Source organism: Brienomyrus brachyistius, chromosome 4 (genome assembly GCF_023856365.1).
Source record: "Brienomyrus brachyistius isolate T26 chromosome 4, BBRACH_0.4, whole genome shotgun sequence".
Classification (NCBI taxonomy): Eukaryota; Metazoa; Chordata; class Actinopteri; order Osteoglossiformes; family Mormyridae; genus Brienomyrus; species Brienomyrus brachyistius.
The window spans coordinates 16,685,393-16,707,827 of record NC_064536.1 but is presented as its reverse complement, the minus strand read 5'-3'; the positions used below and the strand labels follow the sequence as shown (position 1 = coordinate 16,707,827).

At 47.7% G+C, this 22,435-nt stretch overlaps 1 protein-coding gene across 14 annotated transcripts in view; it reads right to left on the bottom strand.

The window, feature by feature from the left end:
• mllt10 (MLLT10 histone lysine methyltransferase DOT1L cofactor) overlaps positions 1-22,435 on the bottom strand; it is a 41,332-nt gene that overhangs the window by 14,406 nt on the left and 4,491 nt on the right. For 5 of the 14 annotated variants that reach the window (XM_049012627.1, XM_049012624.1, XM_049012626.1 and 2 more), the window contains exons 3-11: positions 19,090-19,215; positions 17,957-18,011; positions 14,648-14,757; positions 13,642-13,745; positions 12,790-12,883; positions 10,502-10,591; positions 4,530-4,625; positions 3,878-4,187; positions 1,585-2,196 (exon numbers count right to left, since the gene is read on the bottom strand). In XM_049012627.1, the coding sequence (XP_048868584.1) occupies positions 1,585-2,196; positions 3,878-4,187; positions 4,530-4,625; positions 10,502-10,591; positions 12,790-12,883; positions 13,642-13,745; positions 14,648-14,757; positions 17,957-18,011; positions 19,090-19,215 (1,597 nt within the window). The remainder of the gene's footprint in view (positions 1-1,584; positions 2,197-3,877; positions 4,188-4,529; positions 4,626-10,501; positions 10,592-12,789; positions 12,884-13,641; positions 13,746-14,647; positions 14,758-17,956; positions 18,012-19,089; positions 19,216-22,435) is intronic. The other 9 variants (XM_049012625.1, XM_049012638.1, XM_049012635.1 and 6 more) reach the window with 6 other exon arrangements.

The following is a 22,435-nucleotide window of genomic DNA, read 5'->3' as shown; positions in this document are numbered from 1 at the left end:
AACTCAAGGCCCAGGAACACAAATTGACAGTCATCAATAAGACACAAGGGTGAAGCGACCTGCTTCTCCAAGCAGTCGGGACATCCATTTGTTAAAAGTATGATTATGATTGGGTTGACTTAATTTAATATATGATAGCATACAATTCACTGTCAATCATTAAAAAAGTTTATGAGGTGGGGGGCTGTAATTAACAGACTTAAAACATACATTACTCAGAACCGTAGTTTTCATCTGGCTGTCAGTTAGCTCTCACCCAAAACCACACCCTCCCCTCCTAAAAGCAGCTCCATCCAGAGACTAGGATGTTTTCAGAGGTCTTTAATTTTTAAAAAAAATCGTGACCTTGTACGACACCTCTCGGGGAATGACAAGCACTCTGCGCTGGTGTTTCAGGCCAAGAGAGACATACAGCTGCCTCACCACGTGCAGCAGCTTCATTTCTGTAACTATGGTGAGGACCTCACTACAGAGCGGCCTGCTCGCGCTGTAAATGCTCCGCTCATGAACTGCAGCACTGTGCTTTTCATCAGACTATAAAAGGAGAAAATGAAAGCTGCCACTCTCTTTGTAAGTATCCCCGCAGATACAACCACCAACACCGAATGTGTGAATAAGTACCGACAGAGGTCGTCCCTCAGGTCAGTACAGAGCTTCTGCTTTTAATGAACACAAAGAACAAGTGATTCTCAATCTAAATCCTGATTGTGTTTTTTTTTTTTTTTTTTTTAAATCTAATTGTTATACATACACAGATATTAAATGATGTTACAGTGGGAGATTATGTCATTTATAATGTACACCTGCGGCAAGCTGAAGTTCGTCCAGTAAGTCTCTACAAAGCGGAGAGCTGCAGGCTGCTGTGCTGACTTAGCAGTGCAGTTGGAAGAGCAGCCCGAGGCCCGGCCGGCTCCCCGCCGCCCTCCCCTCCCACCCCATTCGGCGTGTTAATGCGGCCCCAGAGAGCAGTGCGCTTCAGCAGGAGTCAATGGACAGTCAGACACACACGCGGGGGCCAACAGAAGCACCCCCTGCAGCCTGGGCTCCTTTTCGCCCAGCTGACGCTCAGCACTCCGCAAACAGACCTCAATGCCAGGCCGCAGAAGGCCACAAGACAATTTCCCCAGGTATTTATTTTACGAAGAGGATACTTCCATCCGAAAATAAGCAAACTCTACATGTTCACAGAAGCGTTTCAACCATGACTACAAGTAACCATTACAATAAAACAATGGGTATTTTTAGAATAAGTCACAGCGCTGAGAATTTGCACCACTGCGGCACGCCTTATTGAGAAAGGGGTCCAAGTCGCTGCCTGTGCTGATCAGTTATTTTAAACATTTAATCTCTAAACTGTCCGCCTGCCAAAAGCCTTTGGCCCATTAGTCCAACGGCCAGCAATGCTGAACGATACCATGTTAGCAGATGGCCGCCCTGCAGGTCAGAATGCTGCTCTCCTTACAGTGTCCCTAATCATACTAACAATGGCATGGAGGCGTGGGACCAGGGCTTGCAGAGGCAGGCGAGACCTTCAGAGTGCAGTTTAATGCACATTCTAACGCACTGCGAGTCTGAGAGGTATACCTGGTCTAGCAGGGGAGGAACTGACATGGTGGCTCAGTAAACCCCCGTTCCTGAGGAGGGAGGGCGACTTCTGGATGCCCCCGCTGCCGTTGGCACTCAGGCTAGCAGGGTTGGCACCACCAGGCACCAGAGCCGTGGAGGAGGAGGAGGAGGATGGTGAGGCGGACGATGGCAACTCCACGCCCTTCACTGCGTCGTGAGCCCAGCATGGTCCATAGCGGTTCCTCCACTTGCCGCGCCGCTTCTTTCCCTTGACTGGCGCCTCCTCGCTCTGGCTGCCCGCCAGACCCCGGCCAGAGGATGGTGGCGGGGGGCGCTTGTGGGCCAGTGAGGCCAGGCTGCCGCGCATCTCGCCCGTGGGGAGGGAGCTCTCATACGGCTTGCCCCCAGAGGACGCAGAGCTGGGGACCGGACCGATCGACGAGCTGAAGTTTCCGGAGGAGGGCACGCCCTCGCCGGCAGCCTTTCCGGGGCCGCCCCCGAAAGGAGGTGGGGGGTATGAGGACTCGGCACGCAACTCCGCCTCGGAGAAGCCCAGGAAGTCGGAGGAAGGAGGCCCCCCGGAGACACTGGAGGTCGTCTTGCTGGTCCCGCCGCTGCCTAGGAGAAGACCTGGGGGGTGGGGGGTGTAGGGAGAGAGCCAACAGAAATGGAAGCCGGTTAACATTAAGGCAAATCACATGGTAAACGACACGTAAATCAGTATCAGAGAGGCACTACGGAGTATGTATATTAAAATAAAAAATAAAGCCCAAGACATAAAAACAAAGAAGAAAGGAGCAGCACATTACTGGCTTACACAGATCAGAGCCAAACAGCCTGCTCTTCAGAAAGCGGACACCCAAAACAAAGAGAGGCGTCCAGGAGGCCTGCCCGCTCGGCGAGGGCTCCAGCACGGAGCAGCAATGTGAGGGTCCGTCGGCAGGTTCCCGTGGAAGCGGGCTGCCCGACCGGCACGCGACGATCTGCACTAGAGAGCGAGCATGACGCCTCTCTGACTCACACTTCCAGGCCTGGGTGGGGCCCGGGTGTTGAAACTTCCTTTGTTTTGTAAACTGTAAGGCAATCCACCCTACCCACACCCCGCCACCCATCCCCCACGAGTGAGCGCATGTAGGGAATAGTGGGTGGGGGAGGGCAGTAAATACTTTGGACTGACTGTAACACCTTGATGAGGGGAGAAGAAAAAAAGGTATAAAAAGGTATTATTCTGCGAGGGACCCCTTACCCGTAAATACACTGGTGCCCCCAGGAGTCAGGTGGAGGCGCTCCGCTGCCCCCTCACCCCCCCCCCCCTCCCCGCCAGTTGCTGCCGTGTTTTCACAGCTGTGGCCAGGAGAGCGGCCCCTGTTTTATAGCACGAACCTCCCCCCCAAACCCTAGACAATACTCACTTTTTGAAATAAGCCAGGACAGGGGGGGGAAAAAAAAAAACAAAAAAAAAAAAAGAGAGACAACACCAAACAAGGCCACGCTAACGGCAGGAGTGCCCATAAATGCGCAGGGACCTCCCCCCCCCCAGATAATCCTGTCCACCACGACGGCTCCGGCCGCGCTGGGAACTCGGGGAGATAAACCTAGGAGGGCCTGTCGTGTCACCCGGAGCCTCACGGCCCACCTTCCTCCTTCAAGGACGAGCAGGTTCCTTCACGGCGGCGGCGGCGCTCGCGTCCGTGTGAGTGTTCACGCACGAGGGCTGCCGGGACAGGTTTGGCAGCGAGACACCCCCCACCCCCACCGCCACCGCCATTCTGGCAGCGGCGCGGATACGCCACTCAGGAAGGAGATGAGACGCCGGGCACCGGAGAGAGCTCCCGGAGCAGCCAGCCCTGCTCCGCTTTGTTCGCAGCCGTCACCTCGGCGTGACGGCGCGCACAGGCAAGAGCTGCGGCCTGCGGAAGCTGCCAGCGAGAGCCGCCGGCGACAGGCCTGGCTGCGGCGGTATGTTAATTATACCTGTCAGACATACAAACAAATAAATAATAAAAGGCACGGCTGGGGCAGGCGCTGTGGGAGCCAGGCGTACACGCAGGCATGGCACGGCCACCCCCGCCCCCTCACCACCCATTGCTGCCTGGTCACAACCCCGTATCGGACCCGTCCACTCCGGACGGCCTGCAGGCCCATCACAGGAGCAGGCCCACCTCGCTTAGATAGGGAACCTACTTTTCTGGCCCATATCTGCCATTTATTGCCATGCACAAATGAGGTCAGTGGCACAGGGCGTGTATGACCCAGCACTGGGGGGGGGCAGGGTTCACGCATGGTTGGTCCGCTCGGGGGCATGGCTTACCTTGCTGGAAAGAGCTGGACGTTGATGTGGCTGGGCCGGCGGAGGCTGAAGTGATGCTCACAGCCAGGGACGGCTTCCCAGGGGTGGACTTGCGCCCCCTCTGACCCGAGCTGTGGCTTCCCGGCCTCTTGGCCTTGCTCTCGGACGTGCCCTTGCCCTCTGACGCTGGCCCATCCTTAGCTCCGCCCCCGGGGTGGGCCGGCACCTCCTGGAAGTTGGCGTTGGTGAAGCGCCCTGAGCTGTCGTCCTGGCGCTTCTGGGAGGTGGGCACGGTGGGGATCGACCCGCTGCCGCCGCTGGCGTAAGACTGCTGCATGTGTCAATGAGAGCGAGGGTGACGAAGAGAGAAGATTAGAGGAACAGGTGAGTGAAGAAGAGGGGGTGGGGGACAGAGAGAGGGTGTAAGAACAAGCAAGCGGGAGGTGGGGGGGAACACGAGCACATGCGACTGGCCAACAAATCCCATGTGGTTGTGGAATCACCTGCAGATTCCCACAGAAGGTGTTTTCCTTGTCACTCCCAGCCATCTCCCTAAACTGTTGATTCCCAAATTGCCCCTTTCATTCACCGCTAAACCATAAGCTCTCCTTCCGAAGCATGAGTGACGATAGAGCGTCATGCCGATGGCCGACTGCGGGGGGCGCTCACTCACCTTTTCCGTGGGGACGCTCAAAGCCGGCGCGAGTGCGGGGGACGGTTCCAGGGACTTCTTATGTCTTGGTTTGTGTTTGTCCCTTTCCTTGTGTTTCTGGGAGGTGACAGTGGGGGAAAACAGAAGAGGAGGAAGACGTGAGTGAGCACTGCAGGCGACAGTGGGGCCCGGGGTTGTGGGAAAAGCACAGTCACTGCGGCCTTCTGGGTCACCACCTCTCAGACCCATCGCTTGCTCTCGCCCGCAACAAAAAGACAAAAGCTGCCAAAAGCACGACCGTCTGGCTCTCCGCTATCTATTAAAACGTGCCAATGACGGGTTACGCCGCGGCGCTGGCCGTCTTGGAGCCGGGCGGAGGAGGCTTTCGGGAAGAGCCCGCTCCCGGCACATGAATTTACACCCTGTTCACACACCTTCATCAAAGCCTCTCTCATTTTCAGTGTGGAGCTGTGAAAATATGCAGCGATCCTGAAAAGCCCCAGAAGGAATATATTTTCACTTTGCCGGTGGAGACGGCCTCTCCGTCGGAGCCCAGTCACAATGAGTCCCCTCTCCGTACCACCATTTGTTTCCTGATTTCACAACTTCCCTCGCAAGGTCCTCTATCCACCATTTCCTGAAACGTTTGCCAACAATAACCATTTGTGTGTTAAATCGGAATGACTTGAAGGGATATATGGGTTACAGATTAAAGGTGAACGTACCTGTTCTTGGTCGGCGTCTCTCCCCGCCGCAAAGTACAGATCCTTTCAGCTCAGAAACCATCGGCTTTGACCACTTGTGCGCCCTGAGAATTTGATCCTTCAGACTTACTGTTCTAAACGTGTCACCGTTTATCTAAGGTAAGTGACTCGCACGCGCTTCTTATCTCCTTACTTTGAAGTAACAACCAATGGGAAATTCAGGGGGAGAGGCCATGAATGTTGCTGTTGGAGCAAGACAGGTTTTAACAGATGATCACGTCGGGCAGCATTCCGCTGGGGAAGCCAATCAGAACGTGAAGCAAGAGGACAAGGACCAGCCTTCACCAGTGTGCCGAAGCCATGGGCTTAGAGCCCTGAGAGCACAGCCGCCACCATTAGGAGCTGGTCAGACAGCGCGTACAGCCCTGCGCCCCTCCCCCACTCTTCCGGCAAAGGAACCAACATGGAGCCCAGCAGGCTTCCATAAATTAGAGCCCTGTGAACGGGGTTGAGGCCAGGGCCACGAGGGCGTAGCAGGCTGACGGCGATGCCATGCTGCCAGTGGGACGTTTCCGTCTTCACTCATTCTACTGTGTTCCAAAAGCCGCCCCCCACCCCCCCCCCCAGAGTAGAGGCATGGCACAAAATCCCGGGGGAATGCCCCTCCTGGCATGACAGGCAGAAACACTGGCCCACGTCATTTACACACCAGCAGCTGCCTGGCGCTTGTTCGGTTAGGGGCTTGGGATGGGCAGGCACACATTTTCATTAAGGAGCATCGATCCTTGTGGAGGAGGAGACTTTAAATTACGATGGGATTACCCGCCGGGATAAAGGTTAAGTAACCCTGATGATCACAGGGCGAGCGAGTGTGCGCAAACAAACTGTTTACGTAGACTACCGATCATGACACAACTCACACATAAATCAGCCTCAGCAATCCTGACCGACCTCAGCCATCTACAGATAACTAATAACGCCTAAGGAATCCTGCTCAAAAAAAAACTCCATCTACATTACCATCTTTGGTTTGTGTGTCATTATGGGGGGGGCCTCTACAGGACACTCAAAATTTCCAATCAATATCACGTTCGGAATAATAAACTGATTGTTTTGTCCACCAGGTATTTCATATCAGTGCAAAATTACCATTATTCATAAATGCCCGTGGCACTCTGACGACTAAGCTATTTCTCCCATGCTTCTGAGAGCATTCTTGCTATCTTCCAAACTCCACCAGAAGCTAGATCTCCCAGAAGTCTTTTAACCTGACCATAAATAGCCCCGCCACAAACACATAACAATGAGAAGGGCCGGTTGTGGAAATACAAGAAATGGAAACGCTCAGAGTAACAATCGACGTGCATTTTTTTTTAGCCACTAAAATGCCATTCTTGCTGACTGTCTACCTCGGGGCTCCCTGCAAACTGAGGGGCTTTCAGTCTATTGTTGCTTGGCCCCAGGGTTTGGTAGAGGATAGGTACACATCTGAGCCTCTAACCTTTGACCGGGGAATGTGGTGTGGGGGAAGGGTGCCTTTGCTAATGCAAATCAGCCCCACTGACAATGGGCGCGGATCAGGAAAAGCAGGCCGGTGACGGCTCCTGAACACTGCACAGAAGGCAGGCCCAACGCTGACTGCAGCAGCTCCCATTAACCAGTAAGGGAGAACACATGAGCTTTCAGCAGAAAGAGCCTTTCAGCGGAGCACGGGATCTGGCGTGCGGCGGCGATGAGATGCCAGCGGCTTCATTTCCAGCGCTGGAAAGCTTACTGGCGCTTTGCAGAGTGTAACTTGTTCAACGACTGAAAAGTAATGCAGGGACCAGCTCAGTGATAAGGGGGAGGGGAGAAAACCCTTTCACATAAGAAGCTTTAGCCCAGAACAGGCATTTATATAAATCCTGCTCCCCTTTTGCCTGATACTTTATTTCAATTTGAAAGACTTATCGCAGTCTTGTATTTTATTGGTACCGATGTATATAAGAGGGACCGATGTCTCTGTTGGCAGACGGCGGGAAAGGGGAATTTAATCAAGGCTGGGAGTGACAGTGAGCAGGCAAATGAGTGTTTAGTCATGCTCTTCTCCATCTTACACGGGGATTTTAATTCCCCAAGAAAAAAAAAAAACAAACAGGCAGACACCCAATGAATGGAGAGCAAGCTGCCCACATCAGCTGCACAGCCTGTTGATGATTTTAGTTCAGAAACAATTTGGTGCAATAATGCATGTTCAGCTTCAATTCACATATATAATTTACAATTCTGACATTTTATCAGTGTCGTGCAATAAGCTGAAAAATTGTAATACCGTAATAAATAATTACTAATAATCACAACATAACCTAAAAAGGTAATAACTATCTGCCTAAATCCTAAAAGAATGACATAGGACAAGACAGAACAAATAAATGAGGGATTATATGAATGATTCAGCCAATTGGAAAAGTACCATTTCTGGGGTAGAAGAGGCAGCGCATGGTCTTAAGGGTACATATGAAGTTAAATGGCACACGCACAGTCATGACCAGGGCTACAGATGACGGCCGTACATATTTCTCCACATGGTACTACACGGATGTTTACTTATGGCCACAGGCTGGTAAGCAGATCAGAAGTATGCTAAAATATTAAAGAGAGGCATATTGTGATGCTCTAAAGTTGGTAATCTGTATAAATTTGGTGTATCCTTGTTTAATAAACATGTTTAAACTGCAAAATACTGCCACAGCTTATCACTTCCATGATTTACCAAAAACAGCGGAGCACGCAACACATAACTAAATTTAATAAACACAAAGATATGTCGAATTTTCACAGATTATTAACTTTTCGCCAGTGTGGGAAAGCAATAAAAACAGGCCAATAAGATGTTGGGTTACATCTCTAGGTTTGTGGAGTTTAAGTTCGGCCAAATGGCTATTTCAATATTAGTTTAAATGCTAGACCTCGTGGCCATATGTGGAAATTAGCAGGAGAACATTTTAAAATTAATATGAGGAAGCACTTCTTTACACAGCTTGTAGTTAGAGTATGGAATAGTCTTCCTGCTAGTATAGCGCAAGCTAAAACCCTGGGTTTCTTTAAATCAGAGCTAGATAAGATTCTAACAACTCTGAGCTATTAGTTAAGTTCCCCCAAACGAGCTTGATCGGCCGAATGGCCTCCTCTCGTATGTAAATTTCTTATGTTCTTTTCAGCCTCCCAACAGACATCTCATTGTTTTAGCGTACTACTAATCTGCTCATCAAATGACGGTCTAAATAAACATCTACATAAAAATTACACCAGTCATCTGTAGCACCGGTGATTACTGTGCATGCGCATATAATCTGGATTATATTGAGATGTGATATTGTGCAGCCCTGATATAAAGCATGTAAATACAAATCACAAAAAAATGAAAACCATGATATTGCCACTGCAAGCGGGACCCTTCCTTACCCTAGCAGGTTTACCATTCAAAGAACGGTCTACCCTCATGCCTCCATGGACTGCAGTGTTAGTAGCAGGGCCTATGAATACAGTACTAGGATACTGTTTATTGCAGTGGGATTCTGGGGAAAAAAATTCCCCATTCAGATTACTGGAAAATTTGCATGACTTCAGTCTAAAAATGCTAATTCAATGATGATCATAGTATTACTGAGTTACTGTGGTAATCCCTTGGGTAAATGTGTCTTACTCAAAACAGTCACGAGTGGTTTGATTTAAAGCAACCTTTTAATACGGATCCTTCTCCTAACCTTAAATAAACGACTGAGGTTATGTGAATAACAGCAGCTGCGGTTCCTAAACAGAATATCAGAGCCAGGAACTCATGTTGTATGCGGAAGAGTGAAAAATAAGAACAATCCATCCATCCATCTTCTAACCATTTTGGAGGAGACTATTTCTTGGTGGGTATCCCGCTGTAAGTGGGTAGCATTGCCGCCTCAAGGTTGGGGGTTCAAGTTTCCACCTTCTGAGACTTTCCTCACAGTCCACTGACTGTGCCCAGTCTTGTGCCCTTGCCGCCAGCACCCCCCCCCCCAATACACACCCCCCTTGTCCACTATATGCGGCTGCAAAACGGATGGGTGTGAGCCTTCCAATTTGCGGCATGCACCTTACATTCTGCACTCATCTGCTAGGCTAAAAGCTAAGCTAAAAGACACAATGGAGTCATGCAGTAAGAGTTTGACAAACTTCTCCGCAATGGCTTCCTTGGGACAGACTACCCCCACCCCCCAATCATTCAGGCACAGACCAAAGGCACATTGTCAGTCCTCCACAGCGCCAAGCAGCAAAATTAAAAACTCAGCATGACGGACGGCTGTCTGTAGCTTTATGACAACGTGAAAAAGACAGACAGAACATGGCTCAACTATCTAGAATTTCTTGCATTGCATGCGCAGTTAACTTTCCTGACAAGAAAGACATAAAAATGACCGACTGGTACAATAATTGTGCAGCAGCAAATCAAAAAAAAAAAATAATAAAAAATCGGATGAGTGGGACAGAACTACATCTACGCAACCGACCCATGAACAGAAGACATTGACGACACAGAATTTGTGTGCTGCCCACTGGCGGCCGGGACAAACGCCAGAAATAGCTCAGAACGTAAATGGTGGTGGTGAGTTATGACATGCCCTTTTATACACCTCAGAGTGCAAAGCGGTAAATACTGCACATGCAATGGGAACACTTGTGCTAGCGAATGACATGCGAAGCTCTGAGGAGCACTGACCCCAGTGCTTGGCTCTGACAAGGCCGGCTAAAAACGGCAGGACACGTTTTTCGTGTAAATTATGCATCGGAGGGATCGGTCGCCTCACCCCTCCGCATTCCGCTGTTGGGAAACGTCCGCATTCACTGCCGCGCGCCCATTAAATCACTCTATTCAAAAACAGGTGGAGCCAATAAATACAGGAGCCTTAGCGATTAGCTCCATTGCTAAGTACAGCGTGACTGAGCAGTATGACTGATTGTTTGGTATGAATATAAAAACTGCTTTCTGATAATTCACCATCAATAGCTCAAGAGCACGGTCAATACGAATGCCAGCTGTGTGTTCTAACTGACAGTTTTATTAAATAAAAGCTCTCAATAACACTTGAGCATCGTACAATTATAACCACGGTGGCATTTCTTTACATGTCCAAGTTGGACAATGTTTGATTGGAGCCTCAAACTGATATCGTACAGAAGGGGTGTATTCTGTGCATTTAATGGAGTCTGAGTGTGTGAAAAGGGCATATCATTTTGGCAAGTCACGATGTAGGGTAGATCTGAAAGCTGCCTTACCTTCTTGTCCTTGTCATGATGTTTATCCAAAGAGTGAGAGGAAGAATCACTTAAGCTTTGAGCCCTACTACCACGGCCTTTGCTCCTTCTCTAAAAGGTGAAAGAGGAACTTCGAGTTACTATAAAAAAAAAGTCTGTCCCATGCTTCCTGTCAACAGAGATAACCCTGCCTGAAGGTGAAAGGGGTGGGGGGGGATGAACAACAGCATGTCGCTGAAAAAGATAATATACAGCATCCTGTTCTTTTAAACCTGTAAATCATATGAGGAGTGGCAGGCAGGAGACTCCTATAGAGGGGTACTTCTGGAGTACAGGAGACCGGAAATGACCTCCTCCTCTCAAAAGACCTTCACCGCCCTAGGAGACCAGCCAACTTTGCGTGCATGCGTGTGTGTTCATGTTCAGTCTAGTTATAACTCCCAAGCACAGAAGCTGTACAGTCACATGACTGCACACCCAGAAACCTTTGGAAGGGAACCAAAATTGTTAATCAGGGTTAGCATGTTGGTTGATGTCTTAACACACACAACATTTGCCAAAAGCATAATGGTTATTCCTAGTTGTGAAAACCAAGCCATTAATATTCATGATCACCGCTGCAAACTTCACTTAAACTGAACACAGTAGATGCCATAATCTCTAAAACATTCATAACTACTGGTAATCAATGTTGATGAATATATACTTCAAGAAATTAGACATATACGATGTCAGACACAGGTTCTCATCACTAAGAACAAAACCACAAGAAAGAGCAGCTATTGAAAAGCTCGCTATTTAATTTGTAAACCCAAAGCCAAACGGGCTGAACCAGAGGTCAAAGGTCAGAACACTACTTGGGGAGGGTAACACCGCATTTAGATTTCCCAGACTTAGTCCTTTGATATTTTCCTTTCTTGCTAATTTCTCAGAATTTCATTACATTGCTTTATATTATTCACTGAATGTGTGTTCAGATGCAGATGAACAGTCACCACCTACCCAAATAACAACTGCAATAACAGCAGACAGAGGCAGACCCAAAAACAGCTTGCTGCCCCCAAACTTCAAGCAAAGCATGTCTTTGGCATGTGGCGGCAGCTGACAATGAGAGCCCCACACGCCTCTCCTGCACTCAAACACCTCCCTTTGCTACATGTGAAAAGTCAGCCGCAACTCAGTATGAACCCGATGTATTTACCACTGTATCCTTAAACTGAGCCGTTTGAGCTTAACTATTACTGAGAGGGGAAAAAAGACCAGAAAAGGTCTTGGATGAAATGCCTGAAATTATATTCTGCATGGGTATCGGAAAACTGTTAGACATATATAGCATATCTGCTATGCGTACATGTGCTGTAACCTATCATCCTTCATTCATCTACATTCAGTAGACTTCTATCTACAAGCAAGTCCAGCGCAGGTCGTTCCTTGCAGCGGCAGCAAAAAAAGCTCTCCTGTACCATCTCCCCTTCACAGAGACCTTGGGCCACCAGCTCAGGATGTGCCCGGCCACGGAGAGCTCCAGCTGAACGCTCATTACCGGTGAGGGAGGCTGCAGCCCCCCCGGAGCACGGAGAGCAGAAACATGATTCCAGGAAGGGGCCGCACCATCTGCGCCCCTGAAACTGGATTGGGGGGGGGGGGGGGCAACTTGCTCCTGGGTGCAGCCAAGGCTGGAGGAGACAGGGAGGCGCAAAGGCATAGCCAGGGGAAGCGAGGGGGATATTGGGTTCAAGGCTCTGATGCTGAAGCTACACGGATGCGCTGCATGACGCATCAGCCGAACAGCGGAGGCGCCGCTCTGGTCCGGCAAAAGCGGATGTGGGCTGGGGCCCCGCCGGCATCTCCGGAGAGCCGCCAAGCCCGGCAGCAGACAGAATCAAGGAGTTGCCACCTGTTGAAGCGGCACGCAGGAGACAGGAACGGGAATCCTCGCAGACAAAGGAAAAATCCACAGAGCTGGCTGCTCTTTGTTCAGTGTCTCCCGCTGAAGGAAGACCTCCAACAACAAGCCAGCTGTATCCCAGCTCGGAGTCACTGAAACAGCTGCCCTGTCCAATACGTGCATCTGTGGCTACCCATAGAGACACAAAATCCTGACGCTACTATATTGTGATTATGAAGCCATGCTTGAGTGGCTATTTTTAAAGAAAAACTGTTGCATTTCATGCTCCTCTGCGCTGCGAGGCCATTAATGGCAAAGGCTCCATTCCAAAATGAGGATATCAGCTATGCCCGCGCACCGCACACACGCTGCTGGCCACTCTCAGGACACCCGCACGGCGGACTCGGTGGATGGAGCTTACCAGTTTGCCGTAATGGTGTTTGCAGTAGCCGCAGTACTTCACGTTGTCCGCATCCGAACCCTGCTCCTCGCATAGGAGCCCGGCGAACTGGGCACTGTGGTTAACATGGACGAAAACAGACAGATCAGTGTGGGGTCACAGGCTGCAGAGAACTAAAGCTTTCAGCTCTTTTTCCTGTAAAATGACACAAAGCAATTTTAATCAGTCACCCAGTGGCCTAATGCATGCAGCTGTCAAAACCTGAAACATGTCACTTTAAGAGCTTCTCTGAGGATCTGCAAATACACTGGTGTAAATGCTGGACAAGCTAGGGGAAAAAAAACAGCCTCAATGATTCATTAGTCACTAATGTACACATGAGCTTTTAAGGTTCAACGCTTACATGTAACATTTGCTTCCATTTAGGTCTGCTGTACTTGGGGCAAGTCAATCAATCCACCCCTCACTATGAGCAGGACCCCATCAAATCATCTTAAATTAGTGAATAGTGTTATTAATGACACATTATGTTCATAGGACAGCGTTTCTTAACCCAGTGCTCAGAGATCTCCAGACCATCCACATTTTCGCTCCCTCGCAGCTCTCAGTACACCTGAACCAAACAATCAAGCACACCAGGTGTCTAGGGAGCTGGCAGCACAAATGTGGACGGGCTGGAGGTTTCTGAGGACTGGGTTGAGAAACGCTGCTCTATGGTGGGCTTGTATTTCGTGTAAACTTGGGCTAGGCTACAGCAGACTGCACTTACTGCTCGTGTCTCCCGAACATCTGCCTGCTCGTTAAAGTGCTTACTGTACAAACTGAAGACAGGGAGATGATGCAGGAAAGCCTACAGCCCCACACTTAACTCACCAAGTGACGTGGAAGGCCTGCCGGCAGCCATGTTTGTTGCAGGTCATGCAGGCTCCAGTGGCGGCTTTGCTCTCACGGCCTTGATCCTCACAGATGTAGCACGTCTGCGTGCAGAGGTCACACGGGGTTACAGCTGGGTCACTTACATGGGCACATGCATGTACACACGCAGACGGCCAAGTATCTCCCATGAGGGGGGGATGGAAGATGAAAACCCCACATTTCTTAGTAGCGCACTGAATTTCTAAAAATGCTCATGCACACCCATCCACCGCGGAGGGCGTGGCGATGGTGGGGGCTGCGTGGCGCTTGGAGAGCCTTGATTATCTGATCGGTGACATCCATGCTGTTTCTAATTTACTCACGGCAAGGACACCGATGTAAACAGCATCCAATCCGTTTCACCCCAAACATTGGAAGGCTTTCAGAAACGATTCAAGCATGAGATTAACACTCTGCAACTTCATCCAGTTGAGCCCCAGACAACTGAATTGCTGTCAATATAATATAACTACCATTTCTTTGTATTTAAGTCTAATCAAATGTGTGTACATAGCAATTTTCTCATTTTAGACACAGTTGTGCTCAAGGAATTCAATTCTAAGCAGCCAAATAAAATACACTAATGGCATTCTCTCGACCACCCATCACAACCCAGGGATGCTGGCACAGACGGTCTACACTACTTCAAAGCAGCATACTGTTAGCAAAGAAATGTTTACATTATATAACTGCCAGTAATTACAAGGTGAACAAAGCATTCTCATTCTATCCAACAAAATTATTAGCAAAGTGCTGCTTACCAATATCAGCATGGGTAAGGTTTCATGTGCTTTATGACCACTCCAATGCCCAACCCCCCCCCCCCCCCCCCCCCCCACACCGTTGCCTGGTGTGACCAGATCAGGTTCCTGAATACAGCCCCACCAATAAGTGTCATTTCGACTGTCCATCTGGTCTCAGAAAGCAAAGGCGAATATTCCGTTTGCTCTGCCCGGCCAAATACCTTGTTGTAACGTTCATGGGGGACAGACTGCAGTACGATGGGCTCCATGGTGGAGACGTTGGCGAACTCCACCTCCGGGATGTACAGTGCACAGACAACGTGGGCCCAACCTGCGGGTCACAGAGAAACATGCCCGATGCAGACGCACATGCAGAAACGCAAACCGAATGGCAGATTTACTACACGTCATGTGGAAATGTCCGCCGGCCCATTCACACACGATCCGTTTCGCCGCAGCCCTCCCCACAAACAAGCAGCTGGTGCAAAAATACTGTGCAAGCCATCTGCTAAAGTTTGAAATGAGCTTCTCAATAAAATCATCATAATATTAAAAAAAAAAAAAAAGATCCTTCATTTATAATCAATAACAGCTGGAACGGGCATGTGGGTCTCATTTTCAAAACAGTAATGGGAGGGAAGAAAAAACCTCAAAACCAAGCATCACTTGGAACAGCACAACTGTTATACGACAGGCAGAGATCCGGCAGAGATGGATCCCAGCCACCCTGTCTGCACCCCAGGTCAGCCCTGTGCCACATAAAGTCATTATAGCTGACCGTGCTGAGTGAGCGTCTCCACCACATGACCCTGACTGCGGAGGAGGAGGAGGCAGCACACAAGCCCCCACAGCTGCATACTAATGTCCAGGGAGCTCCCAAGTTGTAAAACAAGATTGCGGCTGGGTAGATGGGGACAGAGGGCTAAAAGTTCAATACCATCAAACTCACTAGGAAATTGTGAGCGCGAAAGTCATTTGTGAGTGTTAATACAATTTAGTAGAACAATAACTAAACCTCCAGATGAACCCTGGGATGAACTGTCTTTGACTTGTGTCTGAGGATAGAGACCACAGCTGGCAATAAAGAGAGAGCAATAAAAACCAACGAACTGCAGAAGGGGTCCAGCGTTGAACTTCTCACCCGATGTGTGCGGCAGGGACACCTCTAGCAAAGCCACGTCGGTGTTGAAGTACCCATGCATGAATCCCATTGTACTCCTGGCCGTTTCCAACTGAAGGGCATACAACGATACGCGGTGCACTCCAATGCAATGCTGAGGTCACATGGATCACAGTCAGTATTCATAAATATCCTCAAGGTTAGAACTCTGGACTGAGCACAGGGTTTTGCAGAAGAAAACCACTACTCAGGATCTAGCACTCCTCTGGACGGACGGATGGACGGAGACGGACATGAGCGCTAACACATTAGCGGGCATCCTGAAGAGTTCTGGGTTAGCAGTCTTCACCGAAAGTTGACCTCAGGGGGCTGCCATGGGTTTACCAGTGGAGTGAGCAGGAGCAAATAAACCTCCTTTTTTAACTAGATCGCTCGTTATTCTTCTGTTTTTAATAGCGTGTTCGATATGGTCGCCCTGCTCCCTCGGCACCTCTCGCCAAATTTCCTTCTCATCTCCCTTGTTTTTACTTCAGATTAATGTGCCGTTCATCCTGCTTAACTGCCATCCCACCTGTAAAAACAACGCAGGGGATGACATCCCAAGGCAATGCGAGAGGGAGATGCGAAGGAGGCAGAGGAGGCGGCCCACGAGTCAAGGATGAAGAAGCCTGGTGTCTCTCCGGAAGACTCATCAGACAAAGGGCTGTGGCTTGTGCTAGGCCCAAAGAGTCATGGCTTGCCTAGTCCCATTTCCATAGCCCCCTACAAAAATGTGTCCGTAGGTCATTCATGCGCAGTGCTAGTACCACTGTCACTAAGCCCTTAACACTCTTCTAACCATAAAGGTGTTTTCTGTATTCTGCTTAGACTAATACTATACTCTGCATGCCACCAGGGAATTAGCGACTTGTTAGTTCTCCCTGAGTAAATCAAGCAGTTCATGAATGAAGTTCAGGCATGTCAAAAAAAAAAAAAACCTAAGAGCACACATTTTATGACGTATACTCTCCGGGGAGCGCGGCGACATGCAGCTCTCACGTGCAACCCCACACCTCCTCGCGAGGCACAGCGGGCCTGTTTACAGTCTGCTGTGACCTCTGTGTGAACCCTGCATGGCTGGAGACTGCGGCCGCCTGGCAACCCCGCGGGGCGGTTCCTCCCCGTCGTAAAAGCCCTAGGCGCACACAGAGCGCGCCAACAACCCACAGGTCCCCTGCTGGATTAATCAGCGAAATAAGCGGAGGAGGCACTCCCCTAGCGTCACACACTGGGTCAAGTTAAAGGAGCACAGAGAAGCAAAACAAAGAGCAGACGCCGGCACCACCACGTCATACGGACGGCCTGTGATTGGCTGTCTTCTGACCCACGATTGGGAACTGCAGTCGCTAACTGTCAAGCAGTACTACACCGAGTAACGTTGCACACATTTTAATAAGTTTTTTTAATTACGATCTACAAGGCTATTGAAGATTAATCATTATAATACTCAGCCCTTTCCGACCGCATATTAGATTAAACGCATCTTTAAAAAAAGAAAAGAAAAATAAGTTCTGCTATACAACTAGGGCAGCAGTATCATTCCCTCAAACGTGAAAAAACAGCTTCACTTAGAAACCTGGGGATTTTATTAAACGCCTGGCAGCAGTAACCTAGGTTTGTTCATAATGGCCTTCACGCTAACAAGAAACACTGAAATGGGTCTTTAAAAAATTCTTAATTCTGCATTAGTGCAGTGCTTCTATGACAAACCCCAACCCTCCATAAAAGTTAACATATTGCGTAATCCAACAGGTGTAAGAGATGCCCATTCTGCAGCCCACTGGGAAATCCTACAGAAAGCAGCTGCAGCCTATCGAGGCCTGATCCCAATCTGCAAATGACATAAGCCAGAGCGAGGCGGCTTTACGGGTGCCCGCCCACACTCAGGAAGCGTGCCGTTTGCAGCCCCGGGCGCTGGGGACCCGTGGAGAGCTCGTGTTAACATGCATACCACAGATACTCCGGTTCTGCTCATTTATATTTATCGGTGAATAGTACAACCGCCTCCATTAACTCAAGAGCACCTCCTTGCTTGAGTTCTTAACCTGACTAGCAGCGTCACATACGACCAGGCCTCTTTATACAAAGGAGCAAATCACCAGAGCAGCACAAAACAGTCACATGACAAATCCCACATTGGCTCCTCCTTCAATTCCGGAAGTACTGATGTTTGCTTATATACTAACAACAGTGTATTATCGGTATTGTTTACTAAACAGTGCATTATATATTTAAAGGACAACAGCATCTAAAAACTGACTGAAATTGCAAAAGACAGCAATACTCAACAATAAAGATGAAAGTAAATGACTAAAGGGCTCGCTTCATGACGCACACATCCAGACACTATCCAGAAAGTGCAAGGCATCACCTCCATTGTCTGTCCTCTTGAGCGCGCCATCTTTGTGGGGACACAGCTCGCACCTCTGTGAAGGAAGACAGAGACAGGACTTAGATGTGGCCCACACTGCACCAGTGCAAGCACACGCCAGGTGGCTCCATGGGATCACACTCGTGGAAAAAGAGGCTCACGGTGGACACTTGGACACGGCTCTCAGGAGAACCCTGGAAGGGGAACCGGTTGGTGTAAATGGCTCGGAGAACAGAAAAGAAAAAAGGAAGGCTATTTCTGAATCACGTTTAGGTAATGAGATGGCAGAAGAGGGGGTGCAAAAATGTCAAACGATCAACTTCAAATCTACACTTTTATTGCCGCAACATTTTTCATTCTCTCAACATTGTTAGGCAACTTCTCCGAATAAAACCCAGAAGCAACCATTAAACCAAGACCACCTTTATTCTGATAGGAAATGCATTCTGCTGAACATGTGGAACAAGAAAGAGTGGGACTGTGGAGGATGAGATCAAATAAAGACAGGAAAATGCCATGCCAATAATGTCACGTTAAATGGTGGGACCAGGTTTTCCCATTTAGGCCGTGGAAAAAGGTTCAGTCATGGACAACTTTATTGTGTACATCACAGCAACATATCACATGACCCAACCCACAACATACTGCAAAACAGAAAAGAATAGAGAGAAGGTTCCTTAAAAGCTGATGCACCCAGTAAGGGGAAATGACACTGCACTGGAATGGTGATATGAAAACCACATGCATGCCTGTCATTTGACATTTGAAATGACAAATGATTTTTGACAACAAAAAGGGTCATGCTGTTCTGTTAAAGAAGGATCACTTTATTGGTGTATATAAATTCTACTTCCAGCAATATGATATTCACAAAATCTTATCCTAAAAAAAAAATTAGGAGTTATGTGACATATTTCAGGTGGAAGCATCATGCTGGTCCTTTTAGAAGGAATTTAGAGACTTAATTCGCCCGCCCCTGCATGAGTCTAACAACACAGAGGAACCAAACTTGCTACTGGCACATGCTTCAACTTAAAAACTGAAAGATGACCTTCACAGGACTACAACTTGCCTTGAATCTTGCTGGTGGTACAAAAACAAAAAAGACGTGTTGAAATGGACAGGCCACATACCCATGTATTCATAGTTTTTAAACTTTTGGCAAGTCCCTCGTCCTCCGCATCTTTGTGGTGGGTGGCAGACCGTCCTCCTCCATCTGGGGCTTGCTGATTGGCCTTTCTTCCCTTCCACCCCTTAATCTTTAGTGCACATGGGGAAGGAGGGGCACACATGGAACACACAGGAGGCTTGTGTTTAGTATGGGGGCTCCCTGACACAACTGAGCAGAGGATCCTGACCCTTGCTACGGTAGCCTCCATTTTCCATACATGAGGAAAATACATACGCATCTATGACACACTGAGCGCTGTCACATTGTGAAGAGGACTGGAGAGAAGGACGAGATGACTGAGTATGATGGATAAACAAAACAAGAACTAACATAGTGTTTCCCAGAAGCCCTAAATTAGTGAGGATTCCAGTTTATATAGGAGGCTGCCTCAGACTGAAATTTCACCCACACTATTACAGCAGGAAGGATGTGATCACAGTGTTGCTCTGGAGGACTTTCAATTAACATGGTGAAATCACCACTGCACAACTCCCAAGTACCCTTGAGCAATGTCACCCAGATAGCTTCCAGCAATAACCCAATTCCAAAATCCTTAAGCCTCTTTGGATAAAAGCATGAGCGATATTAATATCCATTTCTATAACAATCGTCATTATTAGAACACAAGGGATCGTTGCTCCCAGGGTAAAAGTTTAACTGAACCGGGCAGATATTTGTCCCCTCATCATTCTGAGCCAGCTGACATTTTACAAGCAGAATGATCCAGACAAATTTCAGCAGATTGGGGCTGGGCATTAGGAAAGACACGCACTGGCATTTCTGTGCTTCCTGATTAAATCTCCACAACCTCTGCCCTCCCTGCTCGTGAAGCACACACCATCTCTATACGCCTTTCCTTGACATACAAACACACAAACATAAAAGCTATATACCTTTCCACAATCTAGCTACAGATGAGTTTTTAAGCTTTACCATGACAGAGAGAGAGAGAGAAGTACTTTACACAACCAGTCACCTTTTCTCAGGGCCCTTCGACTATTCATTGCTAGATAACATTTCAAACAAACCCAGGGTTTACTCCCATAGACTTCAGTCTTTGAGAAAAGCTACACACACTCATCTGTTTCTCTGAGCCTCCCTACAGCGCATACCACAGTGACAGTTAAAGGACAAACACATGACTTATGTCAAAGACACCTTAGTGCCTCACACAGTCTTTTTGGAACAACATTAGCACACCCCAGCATCCCTCTTAATGTGTCCTCATGTTTCAGTTCAATTCATTGCTTGATTCACTGTATGCCATCTGTGTTTTATCTAGCAGAGGTAAGGAGGGATGATTCTCTACAAGTCGCAACAGACAAGGTCACAACAGAAATATAGATAGCAGAACTTCATAATAAAACCCTTATAAAAATCAGTTGTTTACCATAAAAGACTAAAACAATTACTGCAGAAATTGGCTTAAACACAGCTCAAAATACACAGCTCAAAATAACATACAAATAATGGGACGCTACTTAGGCCAGCGGTTCAACAAGCACCGAAAGGCTATATTCTCTCAATCATAAAAGGCAAACAGTAAGCGTTAGACCTGCAGCAGGAAGCACACCATCAAGTGAAGCAAAACTAGAAGCAAATCTAGGATTACAACTCGAGTCAACTCACAAAATAACAGTAAAACGAAAAATTGAATTTAAATTCTATCATCCACCAAAAAAAAACAAAAAGGTACGAATCTTGAATATGCTTTGTGGTTACTAAGGCTGCCCAACAGATCTGCTCCAAGTCCAGATGCCAGAAATCCACACTGTACTAGTAAGGCCTCGGCACTTTGACTGGGATGTAATTGTCAATGTGTGGCAACATGCTGGAACAGCTGCAGAAATCTCTAAAACGGCACAAGAATCCTAGAAGTGATATACAGATGTAGAAACACGGAAAGTTGTAATCACTGAAAAGCAGCGATTGGACATGCGTTATTTAATATTGCCTCGGACTCCAAAAAGAAACAGTAGGACTGTATGAGTATAAGGAGAAAGCAAAATATACCAAAAAACAGTTGTCTGTGTACATATAACTCACACCGTGTGTGTTTGTTTCCAGAAGCAGGAGAATTTGAGAAGTATGACCAGTGGTCTTTTATCACATCCTCCACACACAGAATCATGGTGAACCTCCAAAAGACTCTGTGACTAGTTCCTGCAGTAAAAGCCCAAACAGGCAGTATTCATGCAACCTTATATATCACCTTCCTGAGGCATTATGTGCACCTTTTACACACTGCTGGAACCAGCACATTTCAAGAAGGCAACACCGTCGTGGATTAAACAGGAAGAATGAAGGTAGGCTTTTGTAGTCCCTTTGCAGAACTATCTAAAGCTATAACAGCTGTTATCACTGAGAAATTAAAGAATCCCAAAAGGAATAAGGATGCCCGATTCCAGCAAAAAAAAAATAAATACAAGTTCAGTAGTCTTCAATTCTTCTTCCATACCGTATCCATAGCATGGCATTTTGCATGCAGAGCAACAACTTAGTAAAAAAAATGCAAATTACGTTCCATTTCATTGTCCACTACCTGTACCTCGGTGTCATATGATTGAAAACTGCACATGGCCTCAGTGAGTACAGCTTCACTGTGAAATGATTAGAGGGAATAACTTTTCTGTGTAATCAGATATAGCCTTGGATTATTCTGTAACCGAACATCTCATTGGCCTCATAAAAAAAGGATAACACCACCTGGTATGAAGTCTGATATTCTTGTTTAATGAAAACACAGTTGGTCCAAAAATTACTGCAGTGCAGAAACGATTTATCAGTTTTTTCTGAACGTCAATGCAGTGGGGTTGAGTCAACTGAGGTACCATTATACAAATTCATGTCAGGCCACATTCCCATTAGAGTAAACATTTCAAAGCTAGAGAAAACATCTCACTTCACAAAAACCAGGACGAAATGCGATTCCTGTGACATCTAAAAGACCAGTTAACAGATTTAGAAAATTTCACACCCAGTCTGAAAAATGGGGAATTATGCAACGTTCAGTAAACCACGTATCATAAAATGCAATTAATATGATTGATAAAGAACAGAACAGCATTTTATTTTCAATGGGGTTTTTCTAAACCTTTTTTTCACATTAGATTATAACAGAAATATATGAAAATCTTATGTTTGCCTTGAGCTCTGGGTGAATGTTACCACTACTGATAAAGATGAAATTTTGAGAGCAGTGTTTGTTGCTATTATAGGCCAGAAGAGCAATGGGATTGGCTTTAATAAGGCACAAGCATCTTCATCATACAAGATTAACACACTGTGCATACTAGGAAGGAAGGCAA